General features: G+C 36.0%; 1 protein-coding gene across 2 annotated transcripts in view; it reads right to left on the bottom strand.

Annotated features, from left to right (window-relative positions):
* The window catches only part of Sym (symplekin scaffold protein), a 175,536-nt gene that overhangs the window by 134,750 nt on the left and 16,642 nt on the right, over positions 1-24,144 (bottom strand). For both annotated transcript variants that reach the window (XM_083112238.1, XM_083112247.1), the window contains exons 3-4: positions 17,787-17,983; positions 359-592 (exon numbers count right to left, since the gene is read on the bottom strand). In XM_083112238.1, coding sequence (XP_082968364.1) covers positions 359-592; positions 17,787-17,983 — 431 coding nt within the window. The remainder of the gene's footprint in view (positions 1-358; positions 593-17,786; positions 17,984-24,144) is intronic.

The following is a 24,144-nucleotide window of genomic DNA, read 5'->3' as shown; positions in this document are numbered from 1 at the left end:
TTTTTGAAACAGGTGGCACCCTCAATAAGGCTAGGCAGGGCGAAGACTACTGGTTGCTGTCAAGTAGAAAGTGAATGGGTCTCCAATTCCTTGCCTCTCCCTGAAATGTGAACAAAGGCTTGTTGTTGACAGCAAAAGTTGTTGTGTACGACTGGACAAAGTTCAGGCACGTAGCAACACTGCTTTTCCCACCTTGAAACTCAAACAACTGGGGGCAAAAGGCCTGGGTTTCCTGACGTTTATTCTTTGGCCGGCCGGTCTTTAAGTGGGAAAACACAAAAGGCAGGACCGTAAGAGGTTCCACTGTAACTACCGAAGAAGTGCATAGTGATTTACAAAATAAAATTATTGTGCTTACCCATCATTTTCACTCTCAATTAACTGAAGTATAAATAATTTGATTTGCGTCATCATATTCCACGCTGACTCCATCACGTCAGTCACCGAGCGAGCAGAGGAGAGCCATGCTAAGGTGGCACGGTACATCTGCGTGGCAGCCTGTATCGCCCTCTTCTGTACCTGAACTACAGTGTCTTGCAACAGCATCTGGAGATTAGCAATCACTTTGGGCAAAATATCTGGATCCTTCTTGCTAAAATGGAGAAGAATAAAAATATTACAGGGAAACAAAGTTAAAAGCAAATATGAATAAACATTGCATCTTCCTTGCAGCAAAGCAAAGATTAGTGGACAAGACAGACTATGGAGAAACCCCTAAAACAAAAAGAAATCCACTTAGAAGAAAAAGGAACAGTAAAAAAATGGCACCCATACAGCAGGTACCCTTCTCAGCCTCTCTGCAAACCCGTCCACCCCATTCAAGAATACAAAATCCACTCTCATGCAAAACCATACTTCAAACGGACATCCCACACTCTGCTCCAATTGAGATAATATCACATCCACCCTGCTTTGAATAAAATTAAACCGACTCAACATTGATCTCAATACCGACTCGGAACCTCCATTACCCTCACTAGAACACACATCCCATCCCTCGGATCCATACCTAATATGTAGAAAGTTCGAACACAACTTGAAACTCTCATGCTTAGACGAGAGACATTCTCATTACCGCACTGAGACGACTAGTCAGGAAGAAGCATCCCAATGGAAATTCCATTACCTTTCCCATACGAGAAACAGTGAACAGGATAACGCTAAAAACTTATAACCTTCCTACAGATACAGAGGAGCTGCTCAGGCTAACCGAGACAGCTGTCAGACATCATGGAGAGTCTCTGGTACTTGACGATGTCTACTTGGACTTCGTATGGGCACAGGGGAGGATGAGGGTCATGGCTAAAAACGTATAGTCCAATGCAACCAACTAGTATGGAACACATAAAAAACGGACACAATATGTGTTGCACAGATCAACATTGGAACAAGCAAGCGTGCCACACTTCAAACAATACCACCACCGCAAAAAGCAAAATACTGAGATAATTCTCATGCAGGAACCACACACATCCAAAAACAAAATTCCATATACACCACTCAACATACAATCAAACCATGGTAGCAATAATTAACCTAACACAAATCTAACAGTGGTACTACAACAGTGAAAATGTATTTTTGAATATTACATGCAGCATGTCCGAGGGTTCTCACTCAGAGTGCCTCTGCCTTGTGCTACACTTGGCCATTAATTCTGAAATGCTCCTTTGCATTGAAGAGCAATGTGTAAATCAGCTATAACCTTAACATTCAAAAGAAAAATTACATTGCGTGAGTTTTATTGATGTAAATGTAAATGTAAATGAACCCACAACAGTGTACCACAACCTGCAACACCCCAAAAATGATAACTCAAGATTTTTACAAAACACTGGAGGAAAGGTGCAAGAGTATGTTCAGAATTTTTGATCTGAGTGACAGAGTTTCTTTACGAGGGTGGATTACAGGTCAAATCAACCAATTTTAAAATAATTGGTTGCATGGCCATTTTAGAAAAAAATCACTTTTGTACATACGTTTTGTACGTTTCTATATATCAAAACCAATGTTCAAAAAAAAAATTGTCTTCAGTTTTCCTGGGGCAGCCATTTTTCCAACATGGTGCATGGCTCTACTTGCTCATGTAGCAGTTTATGGAAACTTAATATCTCGGAAACCAATAGATTAAGAGACCTGGAACAAAATTCATATTCTAGCTAATGAAGCATACTTTCTATGATATTCCACTATGTTTTGCTCAAAATTGCTTCCTAGGAACAAAAATTATGGTGAAAATTTGGGTAAAAATAGTTAAAAAATTGGATTTTTAAGCCAGATTATTTTAATGAAGGAGTTTAGTCTAAGGCTTGAAATTTTTTTCATGTGTACACCTACCTGCAGAGTGTCTGCAAATAAAATATCAGTGTTTAGAAATGTAACCCTTTTTTTCAGCATGGGCTCCTAACATGGCAGTTTGTGGAATTTTGACAATTTTTGGGGTTAAATATCTCAGATGGGTCCTCTTAAAAATTTCTGAAATTTGGCATGGAGGCATGAACTTAACTCACAGTAAAAATCTCAACTTTTAGACTCAACTCATTTGGTCAATATGAAGTAGAGTATGTGACCTAATTTGTGACATTTCTGTGTAAGGTTAAGCTACAGGTATACCTACAATAATAAAGTTTTTCTTTTCTTTTAAGTTGGATTGAAAAACTCAGAAAATATTGTAACATAGGATTTTAATACTTCACTTACCAGAAATTAAAATTACAAGATATGACAATTGAAAATCTGCGAAATGACCATAAATAATGCATTTATGAAAAAAAATTGAGTTAATGAGGTATCGACTGATCCAAGATACATCCATATTTCAAGGGTGTGGTAAATTACTGATGCACATTTATTTACATTTACGGAAATACAATTCTTGAAAAAATGCATTTCTTTTTCGTTCGTCAATGATATACATCATGGAATATGGGATGGGACAGATGAAAGAGTGTAGTATTAACTTGGAAGATATTTGTTCATTGCTGTGCAACTGAGAACAGCATTTCAAATGAATGACTGCATGTGTTGAATGGCAGAGGCCACCTTACTCAAGAGCGTGAATCTATCAGGTGCAATCATTGGACTATATATAACATGGAAGGACTGCTTTACATCGCAAAAGTGAAGCCATTCTCTCGCTTACTTACCCCAGGAAACGGAGGAAGAAAAGCTGAAGCAGGCAAATTTTTCTATCGTGGCAAATGGATTTTTAAGACAGATTATTTACGAAATAAAAGCTGTAGTTTATGAGAAAACATTACAATTGCTAGTGTCGTAGAGGCTTGAGCATTTTACTTTATGCTCAGAAAATCACTATTCTACTTCACAGCAAATTATGAAATAAGAGTAATGTAAATAGTTCAAAATCACAACAGCGTTCTCTGGTGAATATATTTGTTATTTACACTAAATGAATACATTACTTTATGCTCAATTTGAAGCAATTCGAACTACTCACAAACGTTCTTGTTATCTCTTTCGCTTGTTTCTTACAACTGGTTGCTAAGCAACAAAACAGTATGCTATAACATTTCTTTTCTTTTATTTTACACAAGAAGTGATTATACATTTTACGTCAGCTATATTCAAATACCATGGGATTTAAGATTAAAATAACAATATCAATGTATTTTTAAGAACGTCTTGGTAAAAGTTGATTAATATCGTGAACTCCGCAGCTGCTGTCCACATCGTGCTATAACTTGCAACAATATTATTGTTGACTGATTTAGTATATTTTACTTCATTTTTCTGCCACTTTTGGCTAATTGTGAACATGGGGATGAATGATATGATGAAATAAAATTGATGAATCGACACTGAACTAAATTTTGGTTTCGTTTTAAATGCATATATTTTGGACATGTTAATTCTTCCTCTTACTGTGCAATTATTATATAAATTTAATGCATATATTTTGGACACGTTAATTCTTCCTCTTACTGTCCAATTATTATATAAATTTAACACCTAACATCTTTATTAAATTTCATAAAATGAGAAAAGATTAAGGATACGGCAAGTGTGTGTAAGGAAGCTACACCTAACAAAATGCAAAATAAAATCCAGACTTTAACCTGACAGGATGCACATTTTTCTACTAGGACGTAAGGATGCACACTGGATACAAAATCAATGCACAATTAACACTTTCAGGAAAAAAAACTGAATCATGGTCGACAAATCTCAAACAAAATTTAACACCATATATAAGCATAAAATCAAAATTTGTTATTTACTTACGTACAGTAAGTATGTACTTGTCAAAGACAACGTTTTGGTGGCAACTGCCCCCTTCTTCAGGTCAAGAAGTCGGCTTTACGGAAATCCACAACTTCGTCATTTAGAAAGGATAAAGGTTTTTATGTGGACAGGTTGAATGCTAGGATAACAAATGATTAAAACAGGGCTATTCCCCACATTTTAAAATCCCTTAAAACTCATATAAAAACTGTTTAACAGTTGAGTACATACCAGTTCCAGTCAACATGTGAATTGTGATCGGATAGTAACACGGGTTTTAACAGTTTTTATATGAGTTTCAAGGGATTTTAAAATGTGGAAATATTCCTGTTTTAATCATTTGTTATCCTAGCATTCAACCTGTCCACGTAAAACCCTTTATCCTTTCTAAATGACGAAGCTTTGTGGATTTCCGTAAAGCCGACTTCTTGACCTGAAGAAGGGGCCAGTTGCCACCGAAACGTTGTCTTTGACAAGTACATACTTAACACTCATTTTGAAGTGTCAACACATTTTTTTTTCCTGTACGTCTTGCGAAAAACATCCCTTGGGCCATAATATCCAGGCACCTTTTTGTACACTATTAATATTTTGGAACTACTGCTTGACATGCCAACAATACACAAATTGCTCGTAAGCATGACATGTAGATAAAACTAATATTTTACGACCATCTATCCAGAGACGAATTTTTAAATTGTCATTGATACTTCTGGTTAGCTTCTCTCCATGACTCAGTTAACTTCACATATTTATAAGTTATGATTGATCAAAGTTTAATCTCTTGCGACAGTGTATGAAAAACGTGCATGTAAACACATTTGAAAGCTTTCGCTGTAACAACTTCTAACAAATAGGCGTATACATCAGGGTTGGCGCGTGTGGGCACAGCCCAGTTTTCCCCATGCAGGTTTTTTCAGAAAAACCCACCATGAAAAAAAAACCACCAAAAAACAGTCAAAAAGTGTTTTTTTTTTCAGAAAATGTTGTGAAATATTGCTTTAAATAGTTGTGAGGTTCTACAATTGTAGAAATGTTTTGTAAAACTTGTACTGAAAAGGCTTAACGGAGCTTATAATACTAAAAATAATGATGCAGCACAAGTCATAGTGGGTTTTTCAAGCTATTTTCCACAAATCGTGCTAGAAATGGACTTTCAATAGAAATAAAAGAGAATGTATATCCAAGAAACAAAAAAAGAAGAAAGTACCAGAATTTTATAGATAAAACATTTGCATTGCATACTTCAACAAAGCTTATAGTTTTGAAATGTGGTAGCACTTTGGTCATCAGTCACTTCCTTATGTGGGGGAAGTCATAGTGGCACATCATAGTTTCAACTGTGAAGATCAATTAATACAATAAATTTTTGCATGATTAAGCATTACAAGGGAGAATTTAGTACATTTTATTGAAATGCTGTTAATTGTGGCATAATTAAATCGGAACACTATAAATTATTTTTCTCATCATAATGGGTTGCTTGCTTATGCAAGATAAAATGTTATTCATGTCTGGTCAGGAGCTGTATACCCTTGTAAGAAGTGCACCTTCATGATCTACCACAATTTCAGTTTTTCTTTTTCTCCCTTTTTTTAAGGGGTAGGGTACTCGAGTAAATATAGTGTAAATGTATACTTTCATATTTTGATCATTTTTGCCATTTTCAAATCTTCGAATAGACTACAGTTTTGAGTTTTGTGCATGAAACTTAACAGCAAAATTATGTACTTGCACAATAATAAGAAAAGAAAATTATCAAAATATAATGCATGAGTTAGGGTGGGTGGGCAGAGGTATAAGTCATCTATTTAGTGGCCATGATAACTACTGTAAATTTAGAATCATTTAGGTAAAATTATTTCTGCAGGTAGAAAACTTGTGAGCAAAATTGTGCAATGTGTTTCAAAGATGTTGGATGAAAAACTGATTCCTTTCCATGTTTTCCCTCTATGCTATGCTCTTATTTTTTTTCACAACTTTCGGAGTATAAGGAATTAAACTGAGTGATTTTAGAGATTTCATTGATCCACAGTTTTGCAGTAAAACATTTAAAATAATATTTCATAGTTTAAGAGAGGAGAGGTGGTAAAATCACAAACATTTTATTTACGAGAAACGCCATTTGAGAATAATTGGTCACTATGTTTCAAGATACTACACGAGAGACCGGTTTAACATGTCTTGGGAGAGCTTTAAATTATGCACTGGGTTACATTTGCGTAGATTAACAAACACAATATAAAAAAGGAAAGTTAAAAACTGTACTTACGTATGTGACTATGTTGTTACTACTGTAGAACGACGTTTCGGAGATTGACTATCTCCTTCTTCAGGTTTGTATAAAAAAACTAGGTACTTAGTATAGTACTTGTCACGTGCCAGTTTCACACGACACAATGAATGTTGCAAGGAGGAATGGTTTCTCGGAAGCGACGATAGGTGGCAGCACGCCATATAAAGAAGAGCAGAGCTCATTGTACAAACTAGGAGCGGAGAAGAGGAATTATATATATTATAGTAAATTGAGAAATATATAAAAGAAGAGTTCAAATACTATAAAAGAAGTAAATAGAATGATGTATATAGTAAATTAAAAGAATTAAGAATATGGCCGCATATGGAACGTTTAGGAAAGTTATTAAGTGAGTAAATGAAATTCAGAAATGCATCTCTCGATCTCTTTTTGATCCTATGGCGAGGAGAACGTCGCCATGTTTTGGTTGCTTGTCCCCGATGGCGCTGTGTCAAATTAGACGCCCCGAAGCACTTTACGGTTGCGCTTCTTTTTAGTCACACTGGGCCATTGGCAGCGCTTGTTATTAGCGATCCTGGTTATTCCCCTTTGGTTGTCGTCTTAGGAGGAGGCGCTATTGTCAGATTAGACGCTCCTAAAAATCCTCTATAGCTTTGGTCCAATTCTCTACAAGGAATGCAGCATAATGATTTGTCTATATTATTGAGAAGAGATATGGTAAAGAGAAATATTTGCGATAAATGAGAGAAATAAGACTTTTTCCAGCGGCAAAGAAGAATAGAAAGAAATAAGAATTTACTGTGGAAAGAATAAATAGAAGAATTTATCGAGAATATAAGAATATCTCGGCGGAATATAGAAGATAATAAAAATTGCTGCTGAAAGAAGAAATAAGAATTGATATGAATAGAGGAAATAAGGACAACGATGAATAAAAGGGGATGACTATTTATTGTGAATAGAAGAAAGAGATTGCATAAAGGATAGAAGAAAGAAAAAGATGATTATCCTTTTACCAAAGAAAAGAAGTGGAAGTTGAAGAAAGAAGAAGAAGCTAGACGATGCAATTGGACTTCTTGTATATAGAAGAAATAATAAAAGAAGAAGAAGCCTTTCCATATCAAAAAGAAGAAGCCTTTTCCACATTAAAAGAAGAGGAAGCCTTTTCCATATCAAAGAAGAAGAAGCCTTTTCCACATTAAAAGAAGAAGAAGCCTTTTGATATCCAAAGGAGAGGAAGCCTTTTCGATTATATACATATATATATATATTTTCTCTGTATTTTGTATAGTTCTCAGAATATAGATCCGCATTTAACTATATCCTCTTGGCTATAAAACGCTTTCTTATTTGGATTTCTCGAACAAAGAACCTATCCCCCTGAGATTAAGATGTCTGTAGCCGTGGTAAATAACATTTAAGTACGTACCCAAAAGGGCGTAGCATTAGTGGCGCCCATAACGTGGAGCTTTACCTTAACTTACCCACGAATGAGAGGGGCGTAGCATTAGTGGCGACCAACGTTGCGGCTAGCAGAATTGTGACTAAGAAAGCGAAAAAGGAAGAAAGCCAAAATGGAGGAAGAAAATAAATTCGAGGACGAGAACGGAGAAAATACAGTGAAGGAAAAACAAGAGAAAATAGAAGAAATGACCGTGATGGAGACGTGCCGGAAGTTATATAGAAGGATGATGGAGATGCTTGACGGCAAGATAGAAGAAGAAGACGTTTCCAGAATAGAAGAAAACGAAGACAAGATAAAAGTAGCTGTTTCAAGAACAGAAGAAAATGACAGCAAGACAGAAGTAGATGTTTCCAGAATAGAAGAAAACGAAAACAAGATAGAAGTATCGGTTTCAAGAACAGAAGAAAATGAAAACAAGATAGAATTAGCCGTTTCAAGAACAGAAGAAGATGACAGCAAGACAGAAGTAGATGTTTCCAGAATAAAAGAAAATGAAAACAAGATAGAAGTATCGGTTTCAAGAACAGAAGAAGATGACAGCAAGACAGAAGTAGATGTTTCCAGAATAACAGAAAACTAAGACAAGATAGAAGAAGCGAAGGTCCTTATAGAAGATAGAAGTTGGAAGATGAAAAAGGAAAGCTCCAATGACGAGCATGACAGCAAGATAGAAGAAGAAGTTATAAAGTTAAGCGAAGTAAACCAAGAAGAGGAAGATAAGAAAATAGAAGATGAAAGAGGAATAGAAAGTGAAGAAAAATTTAGTTGTCAATGTAACGATGAAGAAATCCATGTCAAAATGAAGATAAAAGAAGAAAGTTCCAATGACAAGCATGACGGCAAGATAGAAGAAGTAGCTATAAAGTTAAGAGAAGAGACCACCCAGGAACTTAAAGAGGTCAAAGAAGAGGAAGGTAAGAAAATAGAAGAAGAAGAAAGAGGAATAGAAAAGGACGAAAAATTTAGTTGTGAATGTAATGATGAAGAGATCAATGTCGAAATGAAGATGAAAGAAGAAAGTTCCAGTGACGAGTCTCTGAAGGAAGAAGAAAATAAGTATAAGCCTAGCAGAAGATGTAAACAAAGAAGAAAGAAAAGTAAAATGAGATTTAGATATATTCACGTAAAGACATGGAAGAAGAGGAAGACAAAGAAATTAAAAATAGAAAGGAACCTGAAGAAAGTTAAGAATATGCTAAAAAGAGTCGACATAGATCAAATGGATTCTGATGCTACTTCGCCAAAGAGAAGGAAGAAGAAGACGAGACGGAAAAGACAAGGAGAGCATGCATTCGATGAAGATGTAGAACATAAGAAGAAGACTTGGCAAAAACCAGATTGGAAGAAGAGAGAAATGAAAGTAATTTCTTTACTGGAAGAAAGTTGGAAGAGGAGGAAGAAGAATCTTGAAAAGAATAGAAAAGAAAATAGAAGAAAGAGAAGAAAGAGAAGAAAAGAAGAGGAAGGAAAAAAGAAACAAGATAATAACAAGCAACGAGTATCTGAAAGAATCGGAAGAAACAAATATGACCGAATAGTGCAAAGGAAGGAGATGTTATGACTTATTTAGACTGGCAAGCAGACGTTTCTAGAATTAATAAAGTTCTCTGAAAAAGTTCCAGCTCACCAGAAGAAAAATTCGTGGAATTATTAGTTTCGACAAATATTGATGATCTATTTGAAGGAAGAAAATTTTAGTTCTTTAATGTTAGTTCCTGTAAGAAGATATATAGATATGATAGTCATCGTTGGAGGAAAATCTATTCTGCAAGTTATATCTAAAAAAGAATAATGAATGCTAATTTATGTCACCACTCCATTGAACAATGAGACTGATAGTGAAAGATCAAACCTGTAAAAGGAAAGATGCCAAAGAAAGTAATATGGAAAATGGATGTAAACTTTTCAATTGTACGAACAGAAGAGAAAGAAGAGAACAGTTAGGCACAGAAGGAAGTTAATTATGAAGAAAACTCTCAGGAAAAAGGAGAAAACAATATGAAAGAAGATCGAATAGTATCAGTAAAATGAATTCTTTGTAAGCTTAGACGATTAAAAGTCATCGTGTATTTAGAAAAGCGCAAATGAAATGGGTTGTAATCCCAGAAGATAAAGAAAATTCGGTGGTATTCCGAGAATGGGTTGTAATCCCAGAAGTTAAAGAATCGGTTGTATTCCGAGAATGGGTTGTAATCCCAGAAAATAAATATATCTAGATACATGCTGATATGAAATTAAGGCTGATGTGAAGAATTATTGTAGCTGATAGAAACACTTAGATGGTCAACTTAGAAAAGAGAGAGAGAGTTCTTGAAACGGAAAAATCTGAGCTAACTGATAATCTGTAGAGAGATTGCTGAAAGAAGAAAAGGGTGAAACGAAAATTATTATTTTGGCAGGACATCGTCAGGTAAAAACTATCTTGGAGAAATTAGACGAGCAGACTTGCAGGAGATGAACTATTGAAGAATTATATTTTGTATTTAAAAATAACTTAAGATGTCACGAATATTTCCGGAACGGTGAAAATATATCTAGAAACGAAAATAGAAAGAAGAGATAAATCGAGAGATGAGAAAAATGCTGCATGCCAGGAGATATAATTTCACAGTGAAAGTGAAAAGCAATGTAAGCTGTAGAAATGAGAACCAATGAGAAAAGTCAAACGAGATGTAGAGAAAGTGGAAAAATTTATCTATTTCCAAAAGATTTTTTCCAATATATAAATTTTTATCCTCAAGGAGGGGGATATTGTGTCACGTGCCAGTTTCACACGACACAATGAATGTTGCAAGGAGGAATGGTTTCTCGGAAGCGACGATAGGTGGCAGCACGCCATATAAAGAAGAGCAGAGCTCATTGTACAAACTAGGAGCGGAGAAGAGGAATTATATATATTATAGTAAATTGAGAAATATATAAAAGAAGAGTTCAAATACTATAAAAGAAGTAAATAGAATGATGTATATAGTAAATTAAAAGAATTAAGAATATGGCCGCAGATGAAACGTTTACGAAAGTCATTAAGCGAGCAAATGAATTCAGAAATGTATCTCATCTCAATTTCTTTTTGATTCTCTGACAAGGAGAACATCGTCAGCTTTTGCATTTGTCCGTTCCCCGGTGGCGCTGTGTCAAATTAGACGCCCCGAAGCACTTTTCGGTTGCGCTTTTTATTAGTCGCACTGGGCCATTGGCAGCGCTCGTTATTAGCGATCCTGGTTATTCCCCTTTGGTCGTCAAATAGGAGGTGGCGCTATTGTCAGTTTAGTCGACCCTACTCTTTCTACAAGTATAGCTTGTATTGTTTGACAAAGAAGCGGGGGGAAAGCGTGCACATAAATAAGATTACGCTTTAATAAAAGAAGAAGAAATTCAAAGAAAAAGAAGAAGAAGCTTTTTCCATATTAAAAGAAGAAGAAGCCTTTTAGAAGAAGAAGAAGCCTTTTAAAAGAAGAAGAAGCCTTTTAAAAGAAGAAGAAGCCGTTTCCATAAGAAGAGAAGAAGCTTTTTCCATATTAAAAGAAGAAGAAGCCTTTTAAAAGAAGAAGAAGACTTTTCGAGTATACATATACATATATTTTCTCTGTATTTTGTCAAGTTCCCAGAATATAGATCCGCATTTTACTATATCCTCTTGGCTATAAAACGCTTTCTTATTTGGAATTCTCAAACAAAGAACCTATCCCCTGAGATTAAGATATCTGTAGCCGTGGTAAATAACATGTAAGTACGTACCCACAAGGGGCGTAGCATACTGCGTCGAAATGTAATATGAGGATTGTGGATAAGGGTTGGTTTGGATACATTTAAAATATTATGTTTTTGCTTTAGAGGTACGTAAAAAGCTCGTCGTTCACTAAAAAAACTTGCACAATAGACCTATTCACAGGTAAAAAAGTTAAAAATCTAAAAAAACCTGCATGAATCACTATACAACTTGCAGGTTCGACCATTCCTACCCAACTGTGCATCCTAAATCACACAAAGGTCAGTTCTCCACGGATGTTTCCCCCTCCCCTTTATTTTCTCATTTCCCCTTATTACGTCACAAATCCAACGTAAATTCACGTTCTTCCCGTGCAGCTTGTATAACTTCCGGAGTGACGTGGAAACCAATATTGGGTTCAATCTTCCATGCTTTGTCCCATTTTCGGAGGAAATTGATCCACCCTTCTTCCAAATTTCCTTTGTCCCTATTAAGATTATTCTTCCCCCCCCCCCCCCCCACAAATATTCGCTGTTTCATACACGTTTCTTCCTAACTTCCTCCCCTCTTTTCTAATTATCTCTTTTTTTGCGATTCTATGCCCACTTTCCAAAATGTGTTCTGAGAGACCCGTTTTGGGAACTTTTTCCCTTATATCCTTTTCATGCTCGCTCCATCTTTTACCCATATTTCGACCCGTCTGTCCTATGTACTCCTTCCCGCATTGACATTCTATTCGATAAACCTCCTTCTGTTTTTTCCGGTATTTCCCTAGTTGTCTTTCCTTTCTTATAATCCGTAAAGTATTTTTCTACATTCCCTATCGGGGAACTTATATATTAACAAGGAATCGGCGCACCCCGAAAAAACAAAGAAAAACGTATTCCTAAACTTTTTTATTAGGGCTGGTAGACTATGCAATAATGGAAAAGAAAAAGACAACTAGGGAAATACCGGAAAAACAGAAGGAGGTTTATCGAATAGAATGTCAATGCGGGAAGGAGTACATAGGACAGACGGGTCGAAATATGGGTAAAAGATGGAGCGAGCATGAAAAGGATATAAGGGAAAAAGTTCCCAAAACGGGTCTCTCAGAACACATTTTGGAAAGTGGGCATAGAATCGCAAAAAAAGAGATAATTAGAAAAGAGGGGAGGAAGTTAGGAAGAAACATGTATGAAACAGCAAATATTTGTGGGGGGGCGAAGAATAATCTTAATAGGGACAAAGGAAATTTGGAAGAAGGGTGGATCAATTTCCTCCGAAAATGGGACAAAGCATGGAAGATTGAACCCAATATTGGTTTCCACGTCACTCCGGAAGTTATACAAGCTGCACGGGAAGAACGTGAATTTACGTTGGATTTGTGACGTAATAAGGGGAAATGAGAAAATAAAGGGGAGGGGGAAACATCCGTGGAGAACTGACCTTTGTGTGATTTAGGATGCACAGTTGGGTAGGAATGGTCGAACCTGCAAGTTGTATAGTGATTCATGCAGGTTTTTTTAGATTTTTAACTTTTTTACCTGTGAATAGGTCTATTGTGCAAGTTTTTTTAGTGAACGACGAGCTTTTTACGTACCTCTAAAGCAAAAACATAATATTTTAAATGTATCCAAACCAACCCTTATCCACAATCCTCATATTACATTTCGACGCAGTACTATACTAAGTACCTAGTTTTTTTATACGAACCTGAAGAAGGAGATAGTCAATCTCCGAAACGTCGTTCTACAGTAGTAACAACATACTCACATACATAAGTACAGTTTTTAACTTTCCTTTTTTATATTCTGGATTTGTGAGTAATACGCGACAAACCTACAAAATGTTAACAAACACAGGTCTCTGCAATGTTACGGTATCACTTGAGTTTTATAAAAACACTGTAATATAGTGTGTGTTCCAGGGTGGGGGTAAGTCACCAATTTTGAGACCATGATAAGTGCAGCATATTTAGAGGAGCTGAAATTAATCAAAACTAGATACAGCTTGTGGATGATTTTTGTTTTGCATTTGCATTTGTTCAAAGCATTGCAAGTTTGTAGATTAAAAAATAGTTTTTCATATGCTGAGGTAAATTTCAAATTCTGACACCACCTTCAAATCTCTGCCTAAACTACATTTTTGGAGATAAGTAAGGAAAGGATGCTCTTTTGAGAATTTTAGGGCATCACTAAACCTTAGTCTGACAACAAATGTTTTGAAATACAGTGCATGTTTGGACAAAATCAGTACTGCAAACAAACTGTACTGAAGCAGATTTAAAACATTGTGTTGCATTGTATATTTGGATTATTTAATGGTCTATGGCAGCTTGTATGGAAATGAAATACAGTAAAACCTTGTTAATTCAGAACCCGATAAGCCGGACTTCACTTAATCCAGACAGGCAAAAGGAAGAAAGAAAAAAAAGCAAAATGGAAGGTTTTAAATGTAGCTAGAAGCACTGCATTGTCATATTGCTTTACATTTTACTGTACTGTATAGTGTATTTAGGCCTATGCCCTTTAAATACACCATAATAAACGTGTTTTGTTGCAATAAACGGAGTTTTAATGCACTTTCTACTATTCTCTTAGGTTATTTCAGTTCCTAATCCAGACTTTTGTTAAACCGGTCAACTTATTTCCCCCATTAGTCCTGATTAACGAAGTTTTACTGTAAATGTGTGTGTAGCTGTAGCATATACACTCTGTAAAAAAAAAATAGCATCACTTCATTATTTTTGGTCGTCAGCATTTCGCTCGTAAATTATCAGTTGTTTTATTGATTTAATTCGACTTGTCGATTTGTTTTCCTAACAATTATATAAATCACTATATCTGTACAATATATTTTTATTATTTAAGTCATAGTTGCATACATAATGCACTTTACAGAACTAATAACAAAATTATTGCAAATATAGCTTGTGGAACGTTATCGGACAAAGACAATTTTTACAAGTAAAAAGATTGAACAAAGGTTTGAAATGCATCATGATATGTCAATTTGTAATGATAGTAAGTAAATACATTCACTAGTACTTAGTGTGGCCACCCCCGGCCTTCCTAAGTGCTTCCAACCTTCGAGGCATGCTATGAATGAGATTTTGACAATATTCGTCCTCAATTTCATTCAAAACATGTACAATTGCTGCCATAAGTTCCTCTTTTGACCTGTACGTCTGATTACCAAGTTTTTTGCACATCATAGCCCACAGGTCATCTATAGGATTCATGTCTGGAGAGTCACCAAAGTCTTTCAATATTCATATCATGAAACCTGTTATTCACCACCTGAGCACGGTGACAGGTTGCATTATCGTCTTGATTAAATAAAGTAGTCCAAATTCTGTCCAGAAAAATGATCTCCTGCAGTTTGTAGAACTTTCCGATTCAGGATTTCCAGATATTGATCAGCCTTAACGGTCCTTGTGCAAATATGCATCCTGCCAATCCCTTTTGCAGAGAAACGTGCCCAAATCATAACATTGCCACAAAACTTTTGAGTTTCTAAAATACAAGATTTTGCAAGTTCTTCTCCCTTCCGCATCCACAGTTTAACTGAGCTGTCACTCCCTAGCAATTTAAATCGTTTTTCATCAGAAAATATTACATGTTCCCAATCTGTGTCATTCCATGCGCCATAACGTGTGACAAACTCACGTCTACCTTTTGCATGTGAGTCAGTTAGTCTGGTTTTTTTACATGGGATGTGTTTAGAAACACCGTTTCTTTAGTCGGGATACTACAATAGCATGAGTACGATTAACTCCCACCTCATTTTGAAGTTTATGTGCAATTTGGCGTGAACTCATTCCTCTGTTCTTCAGTGCCATGTCCTTTATCATACAATCCAGTCGAGGTGATGTCTTTTTCTTTCTGCCACAGTGACTCAGTGATGATTTTCCATGTTCTTGTTGCTTTTGCAGGCAGCGGCTAACTGTGGATTGATGCATTTGAAGTTGACGACCAATTTCTCTCTGAGAATGACCATCCATATGCAAAGCAAGAACCATTCCTTGCTTACGTGGTGAAATGTCACACTTTCTGCCCCTTTTTGTGAAGAAAACACGCTCAAATACACTACACCCCACCAGAACACTTCACAAATATGATAACGTATCCAAACTGTCAATAAGGAATATGTAGTTTGCAACATAAAACACGTCACAAGTTGCATTACTAACAATCGTTTTACAGATTCCTGACAATTGATTACAAAGCTTTGCAGCAGTAACTGACGGCAACACCCTCCAGCGGACAATCCAAGCACTAAATCAACAAAAGAATAACACCACACTACGCAGTGATAACAGACCAATGCTTCAATCAATTGATTTCAAGTTTTGCAGGAAAGATGCATGCATGTGAAACTCAAAATTGTCAGCATCCGTAATAAGAATACAGTGATGCTATTTTTTTTTTTACAGAGTGTATAATGAATTGCAACATAGGCACAACACTGCATACACAAACTAATTTGTTTCATAAACTGAAGTTCAGAATGGAATATTCACTAATAGTATTTACTAAAAATGTGCTGCATGTTGAAAAACTTATACTATAACGTGCTTTAATTTGAGTATCTTTGCAGGGGGAAGAAAGTACCAAAGGCCAAAACACGGCTTATAACATATTTTGTACCCTCCCCCTCCCACCTGGTAGTTTGATTGTTGGATTTGGATGCACTAAAGTATGTGCCTCCTCAGGGAATGCAACCCTGAAAACTGATCACATAACAACAGCATTAAGTATTACACCATCCAGGAAGAGTAGAATCAAACTGTTGGACAAATATTTTAGAACAGATCATTTTAACAGAAAGGTTAACCGGCCCTCAGTCAACTAGGTCCTCAGTCAACTATACCCTGTCTCGGTTACCTCTGGAACAAGGCCATGCATAGCACCAGAGAAGGGGAGGAAATCGAGTGGGCAGAGTGAAGCAGTACATGCTGTTGCAAAGGCTGGTAACTGCAGTCCCTTACCCCTTCTCCACGCAATCCAGTTCCCTCTCTGTTCATTGGTAGAGCAGTCTCGCGTCACTACTTGCGCAGACTTGTTTTTGTTTGCCTGCTCCAGAGATAACTGGGACAGGGTATAAAGCAATACAAATTGTTACGATATATTACTACCAGGGAGAAAATGTATTTCATTTTTAAAATATACATTTTTAAACATAACCTGAAAAAACCCAATAAAACCAAGTTCTGCCTGGGGTTTTTCAGATTCTATCTGAAAAACCCGTTTTTTTTGTTGTTTTTTTTTAAAAAAAAATGGGCAAAATGACAACCCTGGTATACACATATTGTAAGAATAATACTTACCGATAAAAGTGGACACCCACGCTATTATCTAAACGATTTGTACATCCAAACGCGAATACGACCGTACCATGTTCAACCCACTTTAAGACTGGATAAATTGTTCGAAAAAAACACATGCCAACTATTAATGTAGCAAAGAAACACTTAAGAAGACATTCACTTATAGCGCTGAATGCATAAATATTCTTAAATTATGTTCCTCGTTATAGTTTCCTGTATCTAACGCATGTGTTAATTTTACGCATATTTAATGATGCAAAATAATCAAACACAGTTATTTTTAGTGGTTTTTATTGATCTGCGACATTTCATCCTGGTTTCCCAAAACTTTTTCAAGCTTACCCTAGATACACATACAACACACAACCTCACATGGCTAGTTACTCTACACTTCTAGGGAATGAATAACTTGTGTCCTTATTTCCTCCTAGGCAAACTGGTTTTTCAACCTTGCAGGTGTCATAACTGGCTGCCACCAGAAGAAGGAGGGGAGGGAAGACAAGAAGAGTAAGTCACAAGATGGAGGGGAGGGGGAGAAACAGCCAGCTATGACAACTGCAAGGTGAAAAAACCAGTTTGCCTAGGAGGAAATAATGACAAAAAAAGTTATTCATTCCCTAGAAGTGTAGAGTAACTAGCCATGTGAGGTTATGTGTTGCATGTGTATCTAGGGTAAGCTTGAAAAAGCTTTGAAATGTCGCAGATAAATAAAAACCACTAAAAATAACCACGTTAGATTATTTTGCATCTACAAAAACTGGTTGTGCGAACCTTTAAGAAGAACATAATGTTGAAATCTTACCATGCTTCTTCGATAAAGCCCACAACAAACTTCCGTACTTCGGCTGTCCTGTCGATTTGGAATCCTAACATTTCATCCAAGAAATTATCTAATAAACTAGGTTCCTTGTTGATAATTATCTCCTGTACACGTCTTAAATTATCAGTTTTCGCTTGATCATCCTGTAACAGTGCTGCTTGGTTCAGTAGATCAACTATCTGAAAAAAAGAGGATACCTGAAATTAGTAAACAAGTCAAAAAAAATTAAACGACTCTCTGAGGTTACGGCAGTTATTCCTAAATTACGTAGTGATTGTGCATTTTTCTAATTTTCCTTTGAATTTCTATATGTTACCGGTAATTGTGACAATGAGAATGCATCATGATTAGATGACTTTCTTGATAGAGCACACACACACAAACACTAATATCAGGATTCTCAATATCAAGAGTTACATTTACAGTTATTATTATTTATGTTTTCAAATGCAAGAATCTGCAATATCCGGAATCACTTACTCTCCTGAAACAATGGTTACACAGAAAAAAACAGTTGGTTTCTGGTGTTTTGAGACATAATAGATAGGCTGTGCAATATTCTGATATATCGAAGCATTCATATCGTGCAAATATCAATGTTGATATATCGAAGCATTCATATCGTGCAAATATCAATGTTGATATATCGAAGCATTCATATCGTGCAAATATCAATGTTGATATATCGAAGCATTCATATCGTGCAAATATCAATGTTGATATATCGAAGCATTCATATCGTGCAAATATCAATGTTGATATATCGAAGCATTCATATCATGCAAATATCAATGTTGATATATCGATATCAACAATGTAAGGGTAGTTTTCCGTTCCAGTCACATTTGGTTGTTTGAGTGGGTTCTATTAACGTTGAACTTTTTTAAAAAACTAAATCCAGACGCCAATAAGTCCTGCACACCCCTACCAATAAACTCTAAAGTCAGATTATGGATATGGGTAACTGTTAAAGCTGTTGGCAACTCTGATTTCTCTGGAAATCTCGCATCGTCACGCCGAGCGACTGACTTCTGGGTAGTTGAAGGCCAGAGCTCAAGCTTAACCAAATTACCTGTACATGGAACTCTCTTCAGAAATCAGTGAAAAAGCCATTTATTGCTGGTGTATTACCTATTACAACTTGAAAGAGATTATTTTATTCTAGTTTCTTAGGACTAGAGCGTGGCAAATTCATATCTTGAATCAACAGCATCATAAATAAGAAAATAAAAAGTTCAAACTGCACCTACATTGTATTAAAATTTATGATTAATAAGGACTCTATAATATCACCTATAATATATTTCTGTTTCGTTTGTAGTTCTTTTTGTCAACTACGATGACGACAGCAATATAGGCTACATGGTATGATAGAATGCCAAAAAGTCACATTTACGGAATTGTAGTCATGGGTAGTGCATATCCCAAAGAAATAAGTATGATACTAACAAGCAAATTAAACAAAGTTGAATCAGAGACACATAAAGAAAGACATGTGGACAGAGGCTATTGATGGGAACAGTGTGAATGGAACAAGAAAGAGGAAAGGGTAAGGGCTTATTTAAAGGGAGTTGTTGGATTCAAACCAAACTAAAATTCGTAAATACGTCATTGGAACAGAGGTTTTCCTATGGAGTGCGATGTATTCACTAACGTTTCGACCCTGTATCAGGGTCTTCCTCAGACCAAGAACTAACAGTTTAGTTCTTCGTCTGAGGAAGACCCTGATACAGGGTCGAAACGTTACCTGTTAAGTGTTTTTATTTTAATAATAAATTGCCTTGGTCAGCAACTTAGTGTTTTTAAATATGGAAACAAGGCTTAATTATATTACAATTGAAAATTTTATCTCGGTCACTTTTACTAATAAAATGGACATTTCCACTATGACATGAAAAACGTTTTAAATCCATTCATATTACGGATAATGACACAAAAATGAGATGTGCAAAATATATCGATGATATTTGCTTTGGTTCTCAAGACACACACACACCTTCAACCACTGCTGAAATTCATGTCCTACATCATCGAATTGAATTGAAAACGTCCCCCGATTGGTCTGATGTCATCACTTAGAAATACATGCAGGCAGAGCTTCTGCTCTTCCCGTCAACTTTGCATGGGCCGTGAAAGCGACAGGAAAGTCACTTGTTACTGTGTAAAACAAGTATCTTGTAACTTCCAGTGCAAAAAATATATGCTTTGAGATGAATTATGTCCTAACAGTAAAGCAGTATTTACAATAATTCAGGCACTCGGCAGGGTTTTTCCATTAGGCTGAAAGAGCAATACTGGTAACAGTCAATGGCTGAACATGTGAATAACCTTATTCATTGCCAATACATAGGTTCGGACTGGCAAGAAATTATTGTTACAATAATGCCTTTTCTGAAATTACAATTATTTTCGTCATAATATTTTCTTTTAAATAATTTTAAAATAACAATAAACTTAGAACACTATGGGTTTACCACTGCCTGATGTTTTAGGGTAATAGTAATAAAAAAAGGTGTTTTCTAAAAAAAATGTTATTCTTATTTTGCAAAATGCAAAATGCAAAACCAATATACTAAACAATATGTATTTTATTTTTATTCTCATTTTAAGGATGCAAGGCCAATGTACTGAACAATATGTATTTTATTTGTATTCTTATTTCAGTGATGAAATGCTAATGTGTTTTTATTTTTATTCTAGTGTAATGAAGTGTATTTTTCTATTTTCACTTTGGTGTAGTGATGTAACATACTAAGTATGATATACTAAAATAAGAGCTCTTACATTTCCTGCAGCAAACGACAGTTTTCTTCAGCTAATATATACAGGGAGACCTGTAATTAGATATATTCCCTTAATTTGCAATAAATTTGACCATGTGATACCCCGTCCTAAAGTTTTCGAGATAATCAATTTACTTATTTTTATTACAATCTTTTACATAAAAATATGAATTGACAAAGAACAGCTCATTCTATGGCACTTATTTCAGCGTTTTCTGATAGCTTACAAATAAGTGGTTCGTTGAAAAAAAAAGTTTATCGCAAAAAACAATCACATTTGAGTAAAGGGTGGGTCTAAACTTACAAGCGGTGATAAAAAAATGCACTCTTAGTTTACTTGGTAACGTATTAATAACAAAAATGGTATGACACGAAGTGTACAAATTACTTTAATTACTTTCTTGTGTCATCTGCTATCAAACAAGGTACAAATGTTGCTAACATTCACATGACAATTAAACAATATTACATGTCTTGCTCAAAGTGGGCACCTCCGTTACGAATGCAGGCACACAGGTTGTTACGGACATTTGTTCTCGCAACTCGTGGTGTGATGGTGTCCTTGATGTGTTGAGCAGCTGTTAAGATCCTCTTCCTGAGCTCTTCTTGCGACTTTACTGGTGTCTTGTAAACTAAGTCTTTCATGTGGCCCCAAATGTACAAGTCGCAAAGGCATCAAATCGGGGGATCGAGCCAGCCAGGGAATCAGACTGCCTCACCCAATCCATTTATTTGAGTAATTTTCATCCAGTCACTGTCGCACTTCCAGGCAGAAGTGAGCTGTGCAGCCATCATGCTGGAAAATCATGTCACATCTTGTTGCTAAAGACACATCCTCCAACAACATTGCCATCTCGTTCCTTAAAAAATGTTCATAAGTGATTTCATTTAAGATTTGGGGCAGGAAAAATGGCTAGATCAAATGATTGTTGATGATGCCCATCCATACATTCAATGAGAATCTCCTCTGACTGGCCTTTTTCTTTGGCTTTTTTCGGATTCTCGCTATTTGTGCACCCAATAATGCGCATTATGGAAATTGGTTACACTGTTCTGGTTGAATTTTGATTTGTCCGTCCATAAAATCTTGCTGAGGTAATCTGGATCTTAGAGATCTGCATTTATTAGAAAACGACAAAAATTCATCCTCCTGGCAGAGTCTCCCTCCTCCAGAACATGCACGAGTGTGTAGTGGTATGGATAAAGCCGTGCCTTATGCAAAGTGAACCACACTCTCTACTGATTCATGCCAAGTTACTTGGCCACAACTCTCATCGAAGTAGTGTCGTCTCTTTGAAAACACTCCAGTATTTCCTCCTCCGCTTCAGGAGCAAACTTGTGATGTCTTCCTGCATCGCCTTGTCATCATCGAACTGAACCAGTTTCCCGGATGTGCCAGTGTCGTAAAAAACACTCTAGCATCTTGTAAACCGTGATTCGGGAAACAACGCTCATATTCTCTTCATTCTGTAGCTGCGTCACCATCACAAAACCCTTAACAGTACAAAATATCAGTGCATTCTTCATTGTCGAATGCAGCCATTGTTGAACAGCACAAAAACAACATCACCTACGTATTCTATCACTTATTGATTTCGTTGCAAGGCTACACAAAGTACATCAGCTACTTTCAACCTGAAATAGGCTCATAGGTACTGCCATCTAGTGGGTGTCATTTCACTGCAATCTACTGAGCTGCATGATTCACATTTGTATCACTTGTTTACGTGATAAGACAAGTATTGTCCTCTAGTGGGCGTACTATGAAACATGTAACAACCAAAGCATGAGTAACAGCAGCCCAGATAGTGCGCTTCTAAGAAAATTAACATGAAAATGAATGAAGTATTATTTCTTGTACACAAATGTGAATGTTAGCAACATTTGTACCTTGTTGGATAGCTGATGACACAAGGAAGTAATTTGTACACTTCGTGTCATACCATTTTTGTTATTAATACGTTACCAAGTAAACTAAGAGTGCATTTTTTTATCACCGCTTGTAAGTTTAGACCCACCCTTTACTCAAATGTGATTGTTATTTGGGACAAACTTTTTTTTCAACGAACCACTTATTTGTAAGCTATCAGAAAACGCTGAAATAAGTGCCATACAATGAGCTGTTCTTTGTCAATTCATATTTTTATGTAAAAAATTGTAATAAAAAAATTGATTATTTCGAAAACTACTAATTTTCGGACGGGGTATCATATGGTCAAATTTATTGCAAATACCATACTTTAACCCTTTAAGGGAATACATCTAATTACAGGTCACCCTGTATATTGAAAATCTGTCTATTTATCCTACATTTACGTCGCTTTTCTGTTGCTTTGTCTAACCGCAACAATGATAATGCATGGTTAATTTAGTATGTATTTTCTCTAATGTCACGTTTCTTGCCACTTTTGGCTAATTGCGTCAATAAAGATGAATGACTACAAGCAGTATTCGAAGTCGGGGTGCAGGAGAACACCCCCCCCCCCAAACAACCAGCACAATCTAAGTATCACCCGATCTGCACACGAGATGAGATGACATTTTGGTCTGCCCCTCTGGTTTCAAAAACATTCGTTTGTCCTGTCTCTTTTTATGAGATGAGACTGGAAATGTCTCGTCTCGTGAGCAACACTAACGTTAACCACAGAAGCATCCCCCTAGCTGTACCCAAATCTCGAGCAGACATCCCCCACAAAGAAACAGTAATGCCCAGGTCGAGTGTCAAACCTGGAACAAGCTACTTCCACAGATAAATCATGTATTTTGTGTATAATAATTATAACGTCAGTTCATTCGTGGAAATTCTGAATCGGCAGTTTGGTCTGCATACAAAATCAAGGTAACATCCAGTTTTCGAGGGTTCGTAGCGTTGAAACAAGGAGTCAAACAAACAAATGTTTTTATTTTATTTTTATAATCTCTATGTATGTATCTGAACGTTTGTACGATAAGCCTTTGCGTACGTTGTTAATTCTATATTTGACGAGACTTGAGACGAGAACGAGAATTGCCCTCCGAAACAGAGATGGATATTTATAAATCTATACGAGACAGTCAAGGAGACATTCATGAGACAGACATTTTTTAACTCTCAATGAGAACGAGAACAAGACTGTCATGTCTCGTCTTGATGGGAACCAAGCAATTGACGTGTTCGGGGGGTAAAGAGATAAGGGTGCTATTTCGAAGTACATTTCAGTATGTGATATAAACTAAGTACTGTGCAACTGATGTAATCATCTAGTGTATTTTCCCTTATCTGTACAAAAATATTTGATAATAATTTGCGCAAAAGAATGAAACACAAACTGAAATTGTTTTATGGAAAAGAAAGTAAAATAGGCTTTATAAATAAAGTGAAGAATATGAAAATTGAATACCGTATCTTTGTCGTTCTTATTTTACACTACATAGGTTATGACAATTTCGATAAATATAAGTTTAAAATATATTTTTGAAAATTTGGTCAGTAACCAATTATGCAAGCAATATTTTCGCATGACTTGATGAGAACACGCACGTGGTAGAACAATTTAATTTATCTTGCGTGTGAGCAG

This window comes from Lepisma saccharinum, chromosome 1 (assembly GCF_977018435.1).
Source record: "Lepisma saccharinum chromosome 1, izLepSacc3.1, whole genome shotgun sequence".
Lineage (NCBI taxonomy): Eukaryota > Metazoa > Arthropoda > Insecta > Zygentoma > Lepismatidae > Lepisma > Lepisma saccharinum.
Note: the sequence above shows the minus strand (reverse complement) of the source record. Positions and strands in the feature narration are given on the sequence as shown.